The sequence below is a fragment of the Haemaphysalis longicornis genome, unplaced genomic scaffold (genome assembly GCF_048455015.1).
Source record: "Haemaphysalis longicornis isolate Haplotype H1 unplaced genomic scaffold, Haemaphysalis longicornis Haplotype H1 scaffold_15, whole genome shotgun sequence".
Classification (NCBI taxonomy): domain Eukaryota; kingdom Metazoa; phylum Arthropoda; class Arachnida; order Ixodida; family Ixodidae; genus Haemaphysalis; species Haemaphysalis longicornis.
This window is the reverse complement of record NW_027526257.1, coordinates 15,015,226-15,029,162: the sequence shown is the minus strand read 5'-3', so window position 1 is coordinate 15,029,162 and position 13,937 is coordinate 15,015,226. Positions and strand designations below refer to the sequence as shown.

At 47.1% G+C, this 13,937-nt stretch overlaps 1 protein-coding gene across 1 annotated transcript; it reads right to left on the bottom strand.

Moving 5' to 3' along the window:
- Window positions 1-5,060: 5,060 nt before the first annotated feature.
- LOC144165766 (uncharacterized) lies at window positions 5,061-6,496 on the bottom strand. Its single transcript, XM_077695542.1, has 2 exons — window positions 6,333-6,496; window positions 5,061-6,073 (listed from the first exon to the last, which is right to left on the bottom strand). Exons 1-2 carry the CDS (start codon window positions 6,491-6,493, stop codon window positions 5,089-5,091), a joined length of 1,146 nt encoding a protein of 381 aa, XP_077551668.1. The 5' UTR covers window positions 6,494-6,496; the 3' UTR covers window positions 5,061-5,088.
- Window positions 6,497-13,937: the final 7,441 nt, after the last annotated feature.

Below are 13,937 nucleotides of genomic sequence, written 5' to 3'. Positions count from 1 at the left end.
AACCCACCTAAGCCTCAGGTTGTACACTAGTGTAAAACAGTTATCAGTCACCTATACATGTATGTACTGTACTGTTTGTACTGCCGGTATTTCTGAACAGTCTATAATGCAAGTCGTGCCTTCAAACCTATTGTTGACAAATGAGTCAGGCGTGCTATTTCTAATGACTGCTCTTGGCAGCCAGATTACTATATTCTTCATAATGCTCGTGAGCACTGATAACATGTGCTTGAAAATGTTATGTGCACACGTTACAGACACTTGAAACATCCTGGCCAAATGCCCGTACAAGAGACCGAGACGCAATCTCATTAAAGTAAGAAGTAGCTAGTCTTCGGTCGGAAGGCTCAGGAACGTCTTCGTTGCCTCAGCACTTGCAGCTTTGGCCAGATGGTCGAACAAAGTCTTTGATACGCCCGTATCGAACTTGCAGTCATCTTCTTTCAGGCTTGACGCAAGCACATGACGCCTTTTAAATGGCTCCAGTCGTGTAAAACAGTAGCTGTGGTCCCGATGTGTCATCCACTCCCACTGGGTCGACTGTTCCTTTCTTGATATCTGTCCACAGGGCAAATATCATATTACTGTAAGCATTTCCGAAAGACAGCAGGATTTGTGTAGCTGAGGGCATTTGTTTGCACTGTTCAGGCGTACGAACACTTAAAAGTGGGATTTCAATTTAGGACACAGTTGCAGCAAAATTAGTGCGATTTTAGGCAAACTACAACTTTGTAAAACCCCTTATTGCAACTGGTATTGGTGGACCTCCTAATAATATGTGCACCGCCCCAACAAAAGCTTGATGTGGGTAAGTTGGTACATGATGCTTGGAGCTAGGTAACTACGGCGCAAGAAAACGAGGACGAAAGAAGAAACACGTACAACATCACAGCGACAAACTGGTACTGTGCTGTTGTACGTTTCTTTTTAAGTGCGAATGTGCACCGCCCCAACAAAAGCTTGATGTGGGTAAGTTGGTACATGATGCTTGGAGGTAACTACGGCGCAAGAAAACGAGGACGAAAGAAGAAACACGTACAACATCACAGCGACAAACTGGCACTGTGCTGTTGTACGTTTCTTTTTAAGTGCGAATGCACTTTATAAGCGACCCCGAACCTTCCGCCGTCCGCATAGCAACAGCTTCGGGTGCGCGCGCTTTTCGTCTTCCTTAGCAACGGGGGGAGATGGGCGCGCGCTGCCTGGCCGCTGACATGGCACATACCCACGTGGGAGATTGGCCAGGAATAAGTGCGAATGCACTTCTTAAGCGAGCCTGAATCGTCGCGCTCGCCTAGCGCCTCCTCTCCCCCCTCGCCTACTCTCCTAAAGCCCCTTTACTACTCTCCAGCTCGCAACACCCTCTCTCGGCGCGCCAGCCAGGCCACTACACTATATAAAAAAAAACAGCATCCGGCGCCAGGTTTCGATCTGCGGACTTTGCGGCCGCAGCGCGACGCTCTACCGACTAAGCCACGGACGCTTTTTTTTTCTTTATTGCCTTCTTTGACAGGATGACAAAAACAAAGACACACGTAACTGATAATCTGTACACTCAATACTCAATGCAAACACTAGAACTGCAGCCCTTCTTGGGCAAGCGGGGTGATTTCAATACTCTTTCATTACCAACAATGCTTCAATTGTGGGTAGCCACTCTGGTTTAGAGGGCTGAAGTTTTTGTATCTGTACAAAAGAACCTATTGACTCTTTGAAGTAGTGTCTTATGAGCCTGGCATCTGGGTCGGAGTAGCGTACCGCCATCCTGTTTCTCCAGATGCTATGTAGTCCATACAGCATAATTGTGTCAAGCGGCACACCGTCCTCATTCTCAACATTCAAAAACCTAATACCGTAAGCATCGACAGGCAAATCTTTTTTGAGTGTTCGCTGTAGGATGTCCCAAAAGAACACCGCTCCCCAACAGTCCAAGAACACGTGCTCAATTGTTTCTGGCTTTCGACACAGAAAACAGTGCACACCCCATGGCACAAACCATCCCTTTTCCTCCATCCAGGTCTTAACTTCCAGTGTTCCAGTATGGAGTTTAAAAAAGAAAGATTTCACTCCACCTGGGACCGCCATTCTTTTCACTCGCTTAAGTACATCTCTCTCAGGCCTTAGATTCACTTGCTGCGGTATATTGGTACTGGCATACACTCTCGACGATATCTTTGTACAGTTTCTTCCGACTCACCCCGCTTAAGTACTCTAAAGAAAAACGCACAGAAAGAAAAAGGTATGACCACACCACCTCCTTAAAAAATCCACGTACAGTTCCCCTCATGTACTCAGAGCTCACAACAAATTCAGGCAAAAGTCTTCCAAGTCGCAGCTGACAAACTGTCCTAAGAAACGCGTCTTCAACATCACGAAGAAACAGAAATCTATTGACCACTTGCCTTAAAAATAAGTGCGATAAACCAAGTCCGCCTTCACGCACTTTCAAAAAGAGGTTCGTTCTGTTCGTTCTTTCCCATGATGAACTCCAGATAAACACGGCGAACACACGATGAAGTTTCTGAATATTAGCCCTTGAACAATGCAAAACTTGCATTACATACCACAGCTTGCTTATAAAAAACAAATTGCAAACTGTGGCTCTCGCAAACATTGATAAACCCCACCCTTTCCACTTCTCTGTCTTTTCTCGAAGTTCCTTGAGTTGCTTGGTCCAGTAAGGGTCACTGTCTTGATAACTGTCTAGTGGCACCCCCAGGTGCTTAACAGGACTCGTGACCCACTGGATGTTGGCGAAAACGCTTGGCGTGGACTGCCATTCACCATGCCAAAAGCCTAAGCATTTAGACCAGTTTACTGCACTACCGCTAGCTAAGCAAAAGTGTTTCACGGTTTTTACTACCTCGAGAATGCTTTCTTTAGTAGTGCAGAATACTGCAATGTCATCTGCGTACGCTAGTAGTCGAACTTCCGTCATTTGCAACCGAAAACCTTGAATGTTACTGCTTTTAATGACACTTAAGCAAAACGTCTCAATATATATGCAGAAAAGGAGTGGGGATATCGGGCATCCCTGCCTCACCGATCGCTGCACCTGAACTCTTTTTCCAACTGCCTTATTAACTATAAGACGGGTTGTGCATTTACTGTACGCCATACGCACTCCATTTCGAATAACTTTGCCGACATTAATGTACTCTAAAATTTGAAATAAGATATCGTGCGGCACACGATCGAAAGCCTTCTCCAAGTCAATCTGGAGCATTGCGACTCCAGATTGTGTGGCATCACAACACTCCAGAATACAACGCGCCTTATGTACATTCGTGAATATAGTCCGCCCTCTGATACCACAAGTCTGGTGTGAACCTACAATATCTTGCATTTCTGTTTGGAGCCTACTAGCTAATACTTTCATTAAAATTTTATAGTCTACATTTGTTAAGCATATAGGCCGATAAGATTTAACATCTCTGAGTTTGACGGCATCATCCGTTTTGGGGATCAGTACAGTGTGTGATGTAGAGAAGGATGGGGGTAGTACGTCGAGATCGTATGCCTCATTAAAAATCATTTGCAACACCGGCGCAATTTCATTCTTAAATTTCTTATAAAAAGCAGCCGTTAAACCATCCGGTCCAGGGGATTTTCCGGGATTTAGATTCTCTATAGCTTTCACGACTTCATCAAGAGAAATTGGGATTTCCAAGTATTCTTTTGTTTCTTCATCTAATCTGGGCATTAACGTCAGAAAATCTGGCTTAAATATTTCATAATTAACTTCATGTTTTGCGAAGAGCTCACTATAGTACTGAAAAAAGACAGTTTCTATAATGTTTGTATCACGAGTAATTGTTCCATTATTTTCTATTTCCACGATGTCATTGCGCCGCGCATGCCATTTTTCAAGGCCTAAGGCTCGTTTGGACGGCATCTCGCCCGCAGTAATCTTTTCAGCCCTTGCCCTTACAAGCGCGCCACGGTAACGCTCTGTGTCTATCGCTTCAAGTTTTTGCTTTACTGTTCGTATGTCATTTTTGTACTCGCCAGGTTTCATGCATTCTTCGGCTAACAAGGCTTCTAAGTTTGCCCGCAATAAGGCTTCTTGCTTTGTCGCCTCATGTTTTAGTAGGCTCGATCTTTCAATTGCTTTGATTTTTACGCTCTGTTTGAAGAGTTCCCATCCTTCACAATGGCAGCTGCCCTCATTTTTCAAACTTTCTAGCAACGTAAGCGTATTAGCTACGAACACGTCATCTTCTAAAAGCTTCCCATTTAGTTTCCACCCTTCCCAACTAAAGGCATTCTTATTTTTTGTTTTCCTGCCAATGCAAAACAAAACCAAGCAGTGATCACTGAAAGCCACCGGACAAACTTCGTATTCTCGACAATCTGGAATTCATTCTAAGGATAGATACGCTCTGTCCAGTCTAGCGTGGCTAGTACCTTGGAAGTGTGTAAAGAACACCGGCCCATTGTTAAAAGTCGCTCCAACATCTTCTAGACTACTTTCATTAATTACATCACTCAAAATAACTGTACTGGCATCCCTAAACGGCGTTGCACTCGTTTTATCGCGCGAAGAACAAACACAGTTGAAGTCTCCCAATAACACTAGGAAACGATCCGTTTTGCAATAGCTTCCCACCGATTGGAAATCCTCCTTTCGCGCTTGAACTTTAGTTGACGCATATAAACATATAACTCTCCATTCCTGATTTGACAGTGTAAACTCACACACAATAAATCTTCCATTGACACATGCAGTAACACTTTCTATCACAGCGCCAATACTCTTTCGAATAAAAAGAAGACACCCTACCGAATTTCCAACAGCGTGGCTGACACAAACGTTATACTGATTTTCGAACCGTCGCGCCATGCTCTCTGTCTGGTCTTAGCGGTCAATTTTAGTCTCTTGAACAGCAAAGACATCGATGTCCTTGTCCGTGGCTAATCGATATAACTGGTTTTGCCTCTTTTTCGTCGCCAGCCCTCTCACATTAAGCGTAGCAAATCGCAACGGTTTAGCTACTTCTACTGGCATAATTGATTAGCGAAACCAGGCAAAGAGCACTGCGCTTACCTTTCTAATTACTGCATGTGAGTCAATGACACTGAACCATATCACTTTCCGTCGCGTGAAAGCGACGACGACCGTTGTTTGTTCACATTTCTCTTCTTCCCGACGACGACTTTCCACTTCTGCTCTAGGTGTCGCAGCCGTTGCTCATCTGTCATATCCGTAGTTTGCTCCCTTCGTCGCTTTGACGAGCTTTCTTGATGTTCCATATTTTCCGCGTTGCTGTCTTGGGTTGCGTTTGCCGTTGGTTCTTGCTGCGTCTTGCTGGACGCGTTATCACCTGTGGATGTGGCGTCCGCCGGTAGCTCATTTGCGTCTGTTTCTGCCACTTCGCTTACGACAGCCTGCGTTGTAGCTTTCACGTCGGCGTCCTCCTTGACCTCGTTCGAAAAAGCTGAGGCAGCGTTCTCTGCTTCTTCTTCGTCCATCACCAACTCGGTGTGTTCGTCGTCGGTGCCGCGTCTTGCTGCGCCCGCGTACGAACGCGTACATTCAGCTTGCTTATGTCCGAAACCGTGACACTCGCCGCATTTCGGGACCCGGCTTTCCCTGCGAATGTGTCCCGCGGTGTTACAGCGTAGGCACATGGGCGCTCGTCCAGGCACGACCACAAGAGCCGCACCTTTGCCCAGCCGTAGCTGGTGTGGGAGACAGTCCAAGGTCACGCCCTCTCGAAGAACCAAACGTACGAACCGAGTCGTCGAGTCGGCGTTTTCAAAGTCCTCTACTCTCCAGCGTTCACTGGTCACGTCCTTCACTTCGCCGTACGCGCCGAATATACGTCGGATAGTGTCATTCGTCACATCAAATGACACCCAATGAAGTTTCACGCGAATTTCCTGTCTGTTGGGGTCAACCACCAGACACACCCGCTTTTTCACGTCTAGGTGCCCTGCGTCCACAATCTTCTTCGCGTCGTCCGTGCGAAACTTCACAAGCCACACGTGTGACATTTGGAACGCGCCAATGCCACTCACCTCCTGAATGACTCCTAAGTCCTTGAGCGGCTGCCGAAAATCTTCAATTCTGCGCGGTGTGCGGGGCCGCGAGGGCGACCATGACCCACATGATGTGGGAGTGCAACGACGCGGAAGAGGAAACAAACATACTACCGCCCCATCTCGCGCGTGCGGTGCGCGAGACAGACAAGGCCGCACAGAAAGCCGCCGCGCAGTTTGCGCTGGCGGTGATCACACGCCAGCAGTCACGGCCGGCACCCCCCTCCTAGCGAGGGAGAGCCACCGTGACCTTTTAGCCGGCAAATAAAGATGTTGTTCCCCCCCCCCTGTACGGTCGTCCCTTGGTGTCACAATGCAGCACAACTGTGCGGTTCATTTCTTCTCCTGAAGGTATTTGCGGCAGAATAATCCTGTAGTCCTTGGGAACGGCATAAAACGAGTTACCACGGCCTGCGTTGGCCGCTGACGCAGCTCGCTCGGAGCCCACCATTCTGCGTCCGCTCCTATCGGCAACCGGAAGCAGAATGACGTTGATATCAGTGTTAGTAACGCGCCTTATATCTTTAACGCATTCAAACTACGTCGTCAGCGGCGTGCGTTGGCGACTCAGCGGCGTTATAGCGGCTTGATAACTGCGTGGTGTACACGTGATACTACAAACCCGCTAGTTCTGCATTCTCTCACGTGACTGCGCCTCCTCTCCCTTCACTCCGGTCGGCGCTTCGCAGCTGCGGTGCGCTGCGATGCGGTGCGCTCCTCCTCTCGAACATACACGTTAATTCACCAAGATTTCCGCAGAGGGACGAACGAGGCGTGTTAAGCCGAACGTGATCACGAGGGGGTGTTAATGTAACTAACGGGCAAAATGCCACCAAACTTCAACAAACTCCCCCTCATAGCATCACCCCGTGCTTCGCACTTCCTCATACTCCCCTTCGGGGAAATGCGGGGGAATTTTTTCGTCCTCGTTTTCTTGCTCCGTAGTTACCTTCAAATGATTCAGACAGTTCAAAAAGAAAAGTGCTACATGTGTAGCCGTTTCAGAAGCAAAGAACACCCATGGCGACCAGCTTGCCAAGGGGAGGATAACAAGCCTTTCACATCAACAAGGCAGGGCTAAAATGTGATTTCAGCCAGCCGTCGGTTGCCTTGCACGATAAAAGGCTGCCGTCCGACAGGAAGGGGTTGACACCATTCTCACAGGAATCGGCACTTTTTAGTCGGGAAATTACAATAAAGTTACGTAACCTGACAGCGCCTGCACAGGAGCTTTACATTTAGAGCGTGTTTACATTTTCATCATTCATCATGTGTTTCGCCCTTCAGCCACGGTGTTCCACATTGGGCTCGTATGCTCTGTTCTGTGGTGCAGATGTTCTTCCAAAGTAATAAAATCAGTCGCTATTTAGCGCTTGTGTTCTCGTTCACAGTCTGTGTTCCTGTTGCACTGCAATCGTGCATGAAACCATACTAAGTGTCCCATTTACCTCTTCTCGTTAAAGAGAGCAAGTCGGCAGCGGGTGAGGCTCTTACATTTTTTAAGGGGGAGGGGTTAACACGTCAAAGCTACACTTGGGCTACAGGGCACGCCGTATTGGAGGGCTCCGGATTAATAGAGAGTTTTAGCGTCATGCCGTAGTTTTGGTCGCCCGTGCCCTCCAGGCTTTTGGCCACGGCAGCCGAGGTCGGTGGTTTTCGTTGCGTTATATTTCAATTTTGCTCTAACGTATTGTAACCACCTTTTTATGATTGTTAAGCCAGCAATCCTCAATCTAAGTACTAAAAACACAACGTAAAAATTTGGTGTGAGTACTCTTAAGAAAAGCCTGCGTAAAGCACGTAAAGAAAAAAGAATGAAAACAACTTACTGCACAGTCCTCCAGCTGATATGAAGGCAGGGGTCCCATCACGTCACATGTTTCCTGCACAAGACACGATACAATGCTATCGGATACTGCACATAGGCTGCAGTATGCAATGCTGCACAGAGAACTTTAAAATTCTTAATCATCTGTCTGGTCAGCTGTTTATGCAAGCGGGCACAGAGGAAGTGCATCTGTTAAGCAGAGCCTGCCATGAAGCCGGTAAAGGCAAGAAGGAATAAACTGTGTACTTACTTCGGGGTTCTCAAGTTGATCTGGAGTTGGGGGCACCGTCACATCAGATGTTTCCTGCGCGAGGGACGACACGATGCTATCAGGGACTCGGTTGCCATAGGCTGCAGCATTCAAAGCTGTATGGGGGAACTAATAAATTCTATAATCTGTCTAGGGACCATTAATGCAGGCAGGCACGAAGGAAGTGAATCTGCTTCAAGCAAAGCTAAAGCATGTAAAGAAAAGGAATAAACTGTGTACTTACTTCGGGGTTGTCAAGTTGGTCCAAAGGTGGGGGCCTCGTCACCCGAGATGGTTCTTGCACGAGAGATATGAGGCTATCGGAGACTGCACTCTGTCACCGTAGAATGCAGTACGCAATGCTGCATGGAAGATGTGAATGGGTTTTAAAAACAAGTGCGCTTTGTGTGAATGGGTTTTAAAAACAAGCGCACTTCGTGAGCCCTACTTCATCCACTCCTGATTGAATGTTCTTGCAACAACTAAAGCCCGTGGAAATTCACAGTGCAGTAACGTGCTTGGAATTCTGAGTAAGTTTATCACAAGGCACAATGCAATCAATTTTTTTTCCTTTGGCAACACAGTTTCGCGAAAGGGGGGGGGGGGTCTTTGACATCGATGTTATCCTTTCACTGGCCAAATTTTGAATGCACTTGCAAAGGCACTCAAGGTACTCTTTTGAGCAATTTATACCGATTGCGTACGAGAAATACGCGCCGATTTCAATTAACATTTAGCTGCAGCATGAATGATTGTTACACGAGCCAGACCAACTTTCAAGAACAGTAATTTTTTAAAGACGGTCATGTTAAGTTTCCGCGGCGCAGTCACAATTTAGACCAGTGATAACTGTTCAAACATTACCGCGACTGCCGAGCGCGCTCACAGATCGTCGCTCACCGTGAAGGAGCAGCGTGCTAACCGCGAGAACAACGCCTTAACACATACAGCATCCGGGCAGGGTTGCACAGCGGAGTGTCCCGGCATGTCAACAGCGCTTGATGGACCCGGGTCGTTGTGACCGCGCTTTTGCAAAACAAGCGAGGTGGTTGGATTTTCCGATGCTCGAATCGGCAAGCCGTGCGAGCAACTTGCGGACTTACCTTCTTTGCTTTCGGGTCATTCTCATGTCTCACGAGTCGGCGTCGTCCGACAATCACCTGAAGTGAAGCGCTATTAAATAGCAGCATTACATCTTCTGCGTACTCCTAGCAAAATCTGCAACTTACCATTCTCTCGTAGCCCAAATGCAGCATGAGGACAGCGTTTTCGGATGTTTTTTTTTTCCGCCGACAAAATGTTGGGAGCACACACGAGACGAGGCACTAACCGTGAAATCCTTCCTATTCACAGCAGCGACCCATTGCTATCGTAACTCCGGCGAAGCGGGGAACCGATGATGAGCGAACATTTCGCACTTGCAAGTGTCGCGAGTCGTGCCGTGTTGCGGACACACGATCGCACCCAGAACATTTATTTTGCGCCGGTTGTTCGTGCAGCCGTGCACTGCGCAATGCTGGCCACTAGATCCTTCATTGGCATATTGCATGTCATCGGCTAAGGAAACAAATACACGAAAACACACAAGGGGAGTCGCAGACCACGCGTACCGACGATGGGGAAGACAGATTTTTAACAGCCCAGTCCAAGAGGGCAACACTGGGAGCTTACTCTCGCCCTCAGAGCGCCCGCTCGCAGTCGCTGGGTCGAGGGTGAGCCCGTGAAAAGGTGTGTAGAAGCCACTAACTTCCTCTCCCCATTTCCTCGACATCGGCCAAAACTTGAACCGCGAGGCGACTTTTCCTAGCACGAGAAGGTCAGTGCTACCACGTTTCCTAGTACGGGATCACCTAGAAAGAGATGCCCACTTTGATCAGTTTCTCTATGACGAGTTTTCCTAGGACGAGTTGACTGCGACGAGTGGGCCGGTTCCCGCTCGACAGTTTCAGGTGAAGCACAGTTGTCACAATAAGCAATCGAGGTTAGACGGAACACCAAATTTTATGTTTTTTTCCGCAATTAGTTCAGAATGATGTTGTAAACGTAATATAATTCCCATCTTCTTCCACTATGTACGTACGGCTACGGGGGGTATAGTTGTAGAAAACGGCTGCTGCTCTTTCTTTACCCAAAATATATCGAAAAATATTTGTATGAGAATTGTGTGAGAATAATTGCAGTGACAGTATGTGTATTATGTGTCTTTATTCAGTCAATATAGTACGTCACCATACATATTTATCCAACCGCCATCCATCGTTAACCGCCTACACAGGGCTGTAAATGTTCTATTTCTTCCGATTTAGCTATTAAAACGCGGTGAAAAACTCAATTTAAAGCCCATATCTATGACACAGAACAGCAATGAGACTGGGCGCATCAACGTAACCTTACATCCTATCAATGCACCTTACCACCTTTAAACGGCGCCAACACATTCTGTTGCGCGCTTGTTATAATGTTGTGTGGGCGTGGAATACCCAAAAAAAATCATTACGATAAACGTTAATCGAGGTTGACGGACTGATCGAGAAAGAGACGTCACGCCTCCAAACGCGGTAAAATGGAGGCAGTTGAAGCTCGAGCGCTTTCACGGACGACCCACTCAAGAGTCAAAGTGAACATACCAGCAGTGTACCGAAACTGCCTATTGAACATGTTTCGTGTGTGGGGAGCTTGGGCACAACAAGCTGAGGAGCTCGTCTACAACAAAACCCATTTTAACTCGAATATTTGAATCAATTACTTTCGGTCACACAAGGTAGCCACTTCAATTTTCTTAGTGCTCATTTAAACGTTTACGTGTGAGCAAACCCCAATAATTGTACGCAAATTGTGCGCGCTTGCCTGACTTCCATGTTCAGAAAACAACCGGGGTCGGGAAATCTTGAGCGCACAGCCATGCTAGTTTCCTCCGCTTTATAGGAGTAAACATGACGTGGTTATTTTTTGCGCGCATGTGTGCGTTCTCTCCGCAAACGCATTTTTTTTTTCTTCCCCTCACGCAGTAACCCAAGGAAAATTGCAGCAACCACCGGAGCCTTGCCTTTCCCGCTGCACTGACCTACCAACAGATATTTTGAGGCGGACTCGATATCTCCTCGGAAGGAAGCTAGGCGAAACAAACACCCGCACACCGACCGGGAAATGGGCTAGGCCGATAGCAGGTGCCGACGTGGGGCTAGCTCTTGCTAGCCCGGCAGCGGGAACCGCGTGCGGAGTTGTATGGTTTTAAGGCTGAAACAGAAAACGACTCTGGATAGGGTTTTCCCCGGGGGTACACGTGAACCGGTTTCCCTAGCAAGGAGGTAGAACCGAGCGACGAAGAGCCGGGCGCCGGCTTGTTCGTTGACTTCTCCATCAAGAACTGTTGCATTTCTTGTGCACTGGATTGGGAAGTAGTGTCAGTTGATAGACGGCACCGACGGAAATATCGACACCGATCCATCACTATATACTACACACCTCAAACCACTCATGAAAGCTTACTTTCTACCTAGCTATATATTCTTATAATTGGTTGCGTTGCTGGCACGTGCGCCCTTCTGTGACTTCTGTGAACTTGCAAACTGCCCTGCAATTCCCCACGCCGCCGGTAATTGGTATTTTCAGAAATGCATGTGTCACCGGCGGCCTCCGTTCTGTATTTGTTGTTCTTGTACTTTGCATTTCGTGTGTCGAGACGCTCCCTGCACCATTCCTTTATTCGTGTAATTTGTACGTAAAGTGCCTGCTTGTTTTAGGAGCGAAGCTCCTCTTGCTCGGGCCCTGTCCCGCCTGTACACGGCACATTAATGATGATTGTGGCAGCATCGCCCTGGGGATTGGCCTACCAAAGATTGGCCGAAGAGGTCAAAACGTTCAACGCGTTCGTTGCTACCCAACAAGGAGGAACGGAAAAAGAAGAGGTTGTCGTTCGTCGCCTACGAGCTCAAGACTCTTGCTAGGGCCCTGTCCCGTCCCTCGTTGCTGCCATACACGGCGGAATGATGATGATTGTGTCAGGATCCCCCTAGGGATTGGCCAACGAAAGATTGGCCGAAGAGATCAAAACGTTCAATGCATTCGTTGCTACCCAACAAGGAGGAGAGGAATAAGAAGAGGTTGTCGTTCACCGCATGCGAGCTGAAGACACGTACCGGGGGTACGCGACACAAGACGCTCTGCAGAAGGCGACGGCCAAGGTGGATAAAATGTCACACACCAAATCCGCCAATTTACCCATGGAGATTCTCATCGTCCCAAACAAGCCCTACATAGTCACCACAAACATCAAGGTAGTCGACGGGCTTGTCAACGGAGTGGTGGAAAGCTTGACGTGCCGAGTCTTTATATGATGTGTGGGCGAATGTTTCACGGTTTTACCGATAAGCATTTTAGCTTCGCCCCTCTCATCATCATTCAATTCGTGAAGATGGCGGGATTTTTTCACCAGCATCCCACCCTGTCTCTTTTTTTAATAGAATGACGTTGTATATTGCTTTTCTTTTGAGAAAAGAGTTTGTCGTCCGCGGTACCGCATCTCCTTTCTTTCTTTTCGTTGCTGTGGAAAGTTTGTGAGGATCACAACGGTACGAATTAGTTTGCACGCACATGTATAGTGCCCTCCCTTTCCGTGTACCCTCGCCCCAACCCGCCAGTGTTCTCAACAAGGGTGCATTGTATCATACCTTCTGCACCTATGTAAGCGATCGTGCTTCTAGGCTGTATGTTACTCAGATGAAGACTGGTCCTCCAGTCAAAACGTCAGTAAACCACTGTTTTTATTTTTAATCGTGAGTCAATCATTTTCTCAACTACTTCTTCTGACTCCTCAAGAAGTTTCTTCTACTCTCTTATATATATATTTATATATATATATATAGATGCGTGTGTGTATGTATAAGGCAGAAATAACCCATACAAAAATATTTTATGGTCGGCTACAGAAAACCCTTTTTATGGTCGTCTGTAGCTATTTCGCCCAATAATCTTTAGACTTTGCTATGGCTGTCTTTAGCGATTCGTATCGCCATTCCTACGGGTGTCTTTAGCTTCTTCTGTAACCCGTTCTACGGCTGTCTTTAGCTATTCTTATCGACATTCCTATGGGTGTCTTGAGCTTCTTCTATACCCAGTTATATGGTTGTCTTTAGCTATTCGTATCGACGTTCCTATGGGTGTCTTTAGCGTCTTCTATAGCCGGTTCTGTGGTTGTCTTTAATATTCGTATCGACATTCCTATGGGTGCCTTTAGCTTCTTCAATAGCCGGTTCTATGGTTGTCTTTAGCTATTCGTATCGAAATCCCTATGGGTGTCTTAAGCTTCTTCTAAAGCCGGTTCTATGGTTGTCTTTAGATCTTCTTTCGATATCGCTATGGCTATAGAAGAATCTAAAGACACCCATAGGAATGTCGATAAGAATGGCTAAAGACAGCCATAGAAATGTCTAAACCTAATTAGGCCAAATAGCTAAAGACAACCATAAGAAGGTTTTTCAATAGCCGACCATACAATATTTTTGCATGGGCTGCAGCCAGAAGAGAATCACCATTACTTGAAACACAGCGACAGCAGCAGCCGCGGAGAAATTATTAGCACGCTGCCATGCCGGCATAGAACCTTGCAGATCTTTAGAACTTCTCCTGCGGCACTTAGGTTGTGTGCCTAGCTGCATTCTGTAATATATGCTCCGTGAACACTTCAGCGATATAGGGGGAGTGCGAGGTTTCGATTGCAAACACTTCACCAGTTTTAATTCACAAAAGGCTTAAACACAGGAATTCAAGGAAAGCAAAATCAAGGGGTTTATTCATTCCATTTATTACATAAAGGGC

Excerpts from the sequence above, each read along its gene's own strand:
- LOC144165766 (XM_077695542.1), bottom strand. The coding sequence starts at position 6,493 with ATGGTGGGCTCCGAGCGAGCTGCGTCAGCGGCCAACGCAGGCCGTGGT. Across the intron at positions 6,074-6,332 it reads GACACCAAGGGACGACCGTA|CAGAATTGAAGATTTTCGGC; the intron begins CAGGGGGGGGGG and ends CCGCACACCGCG.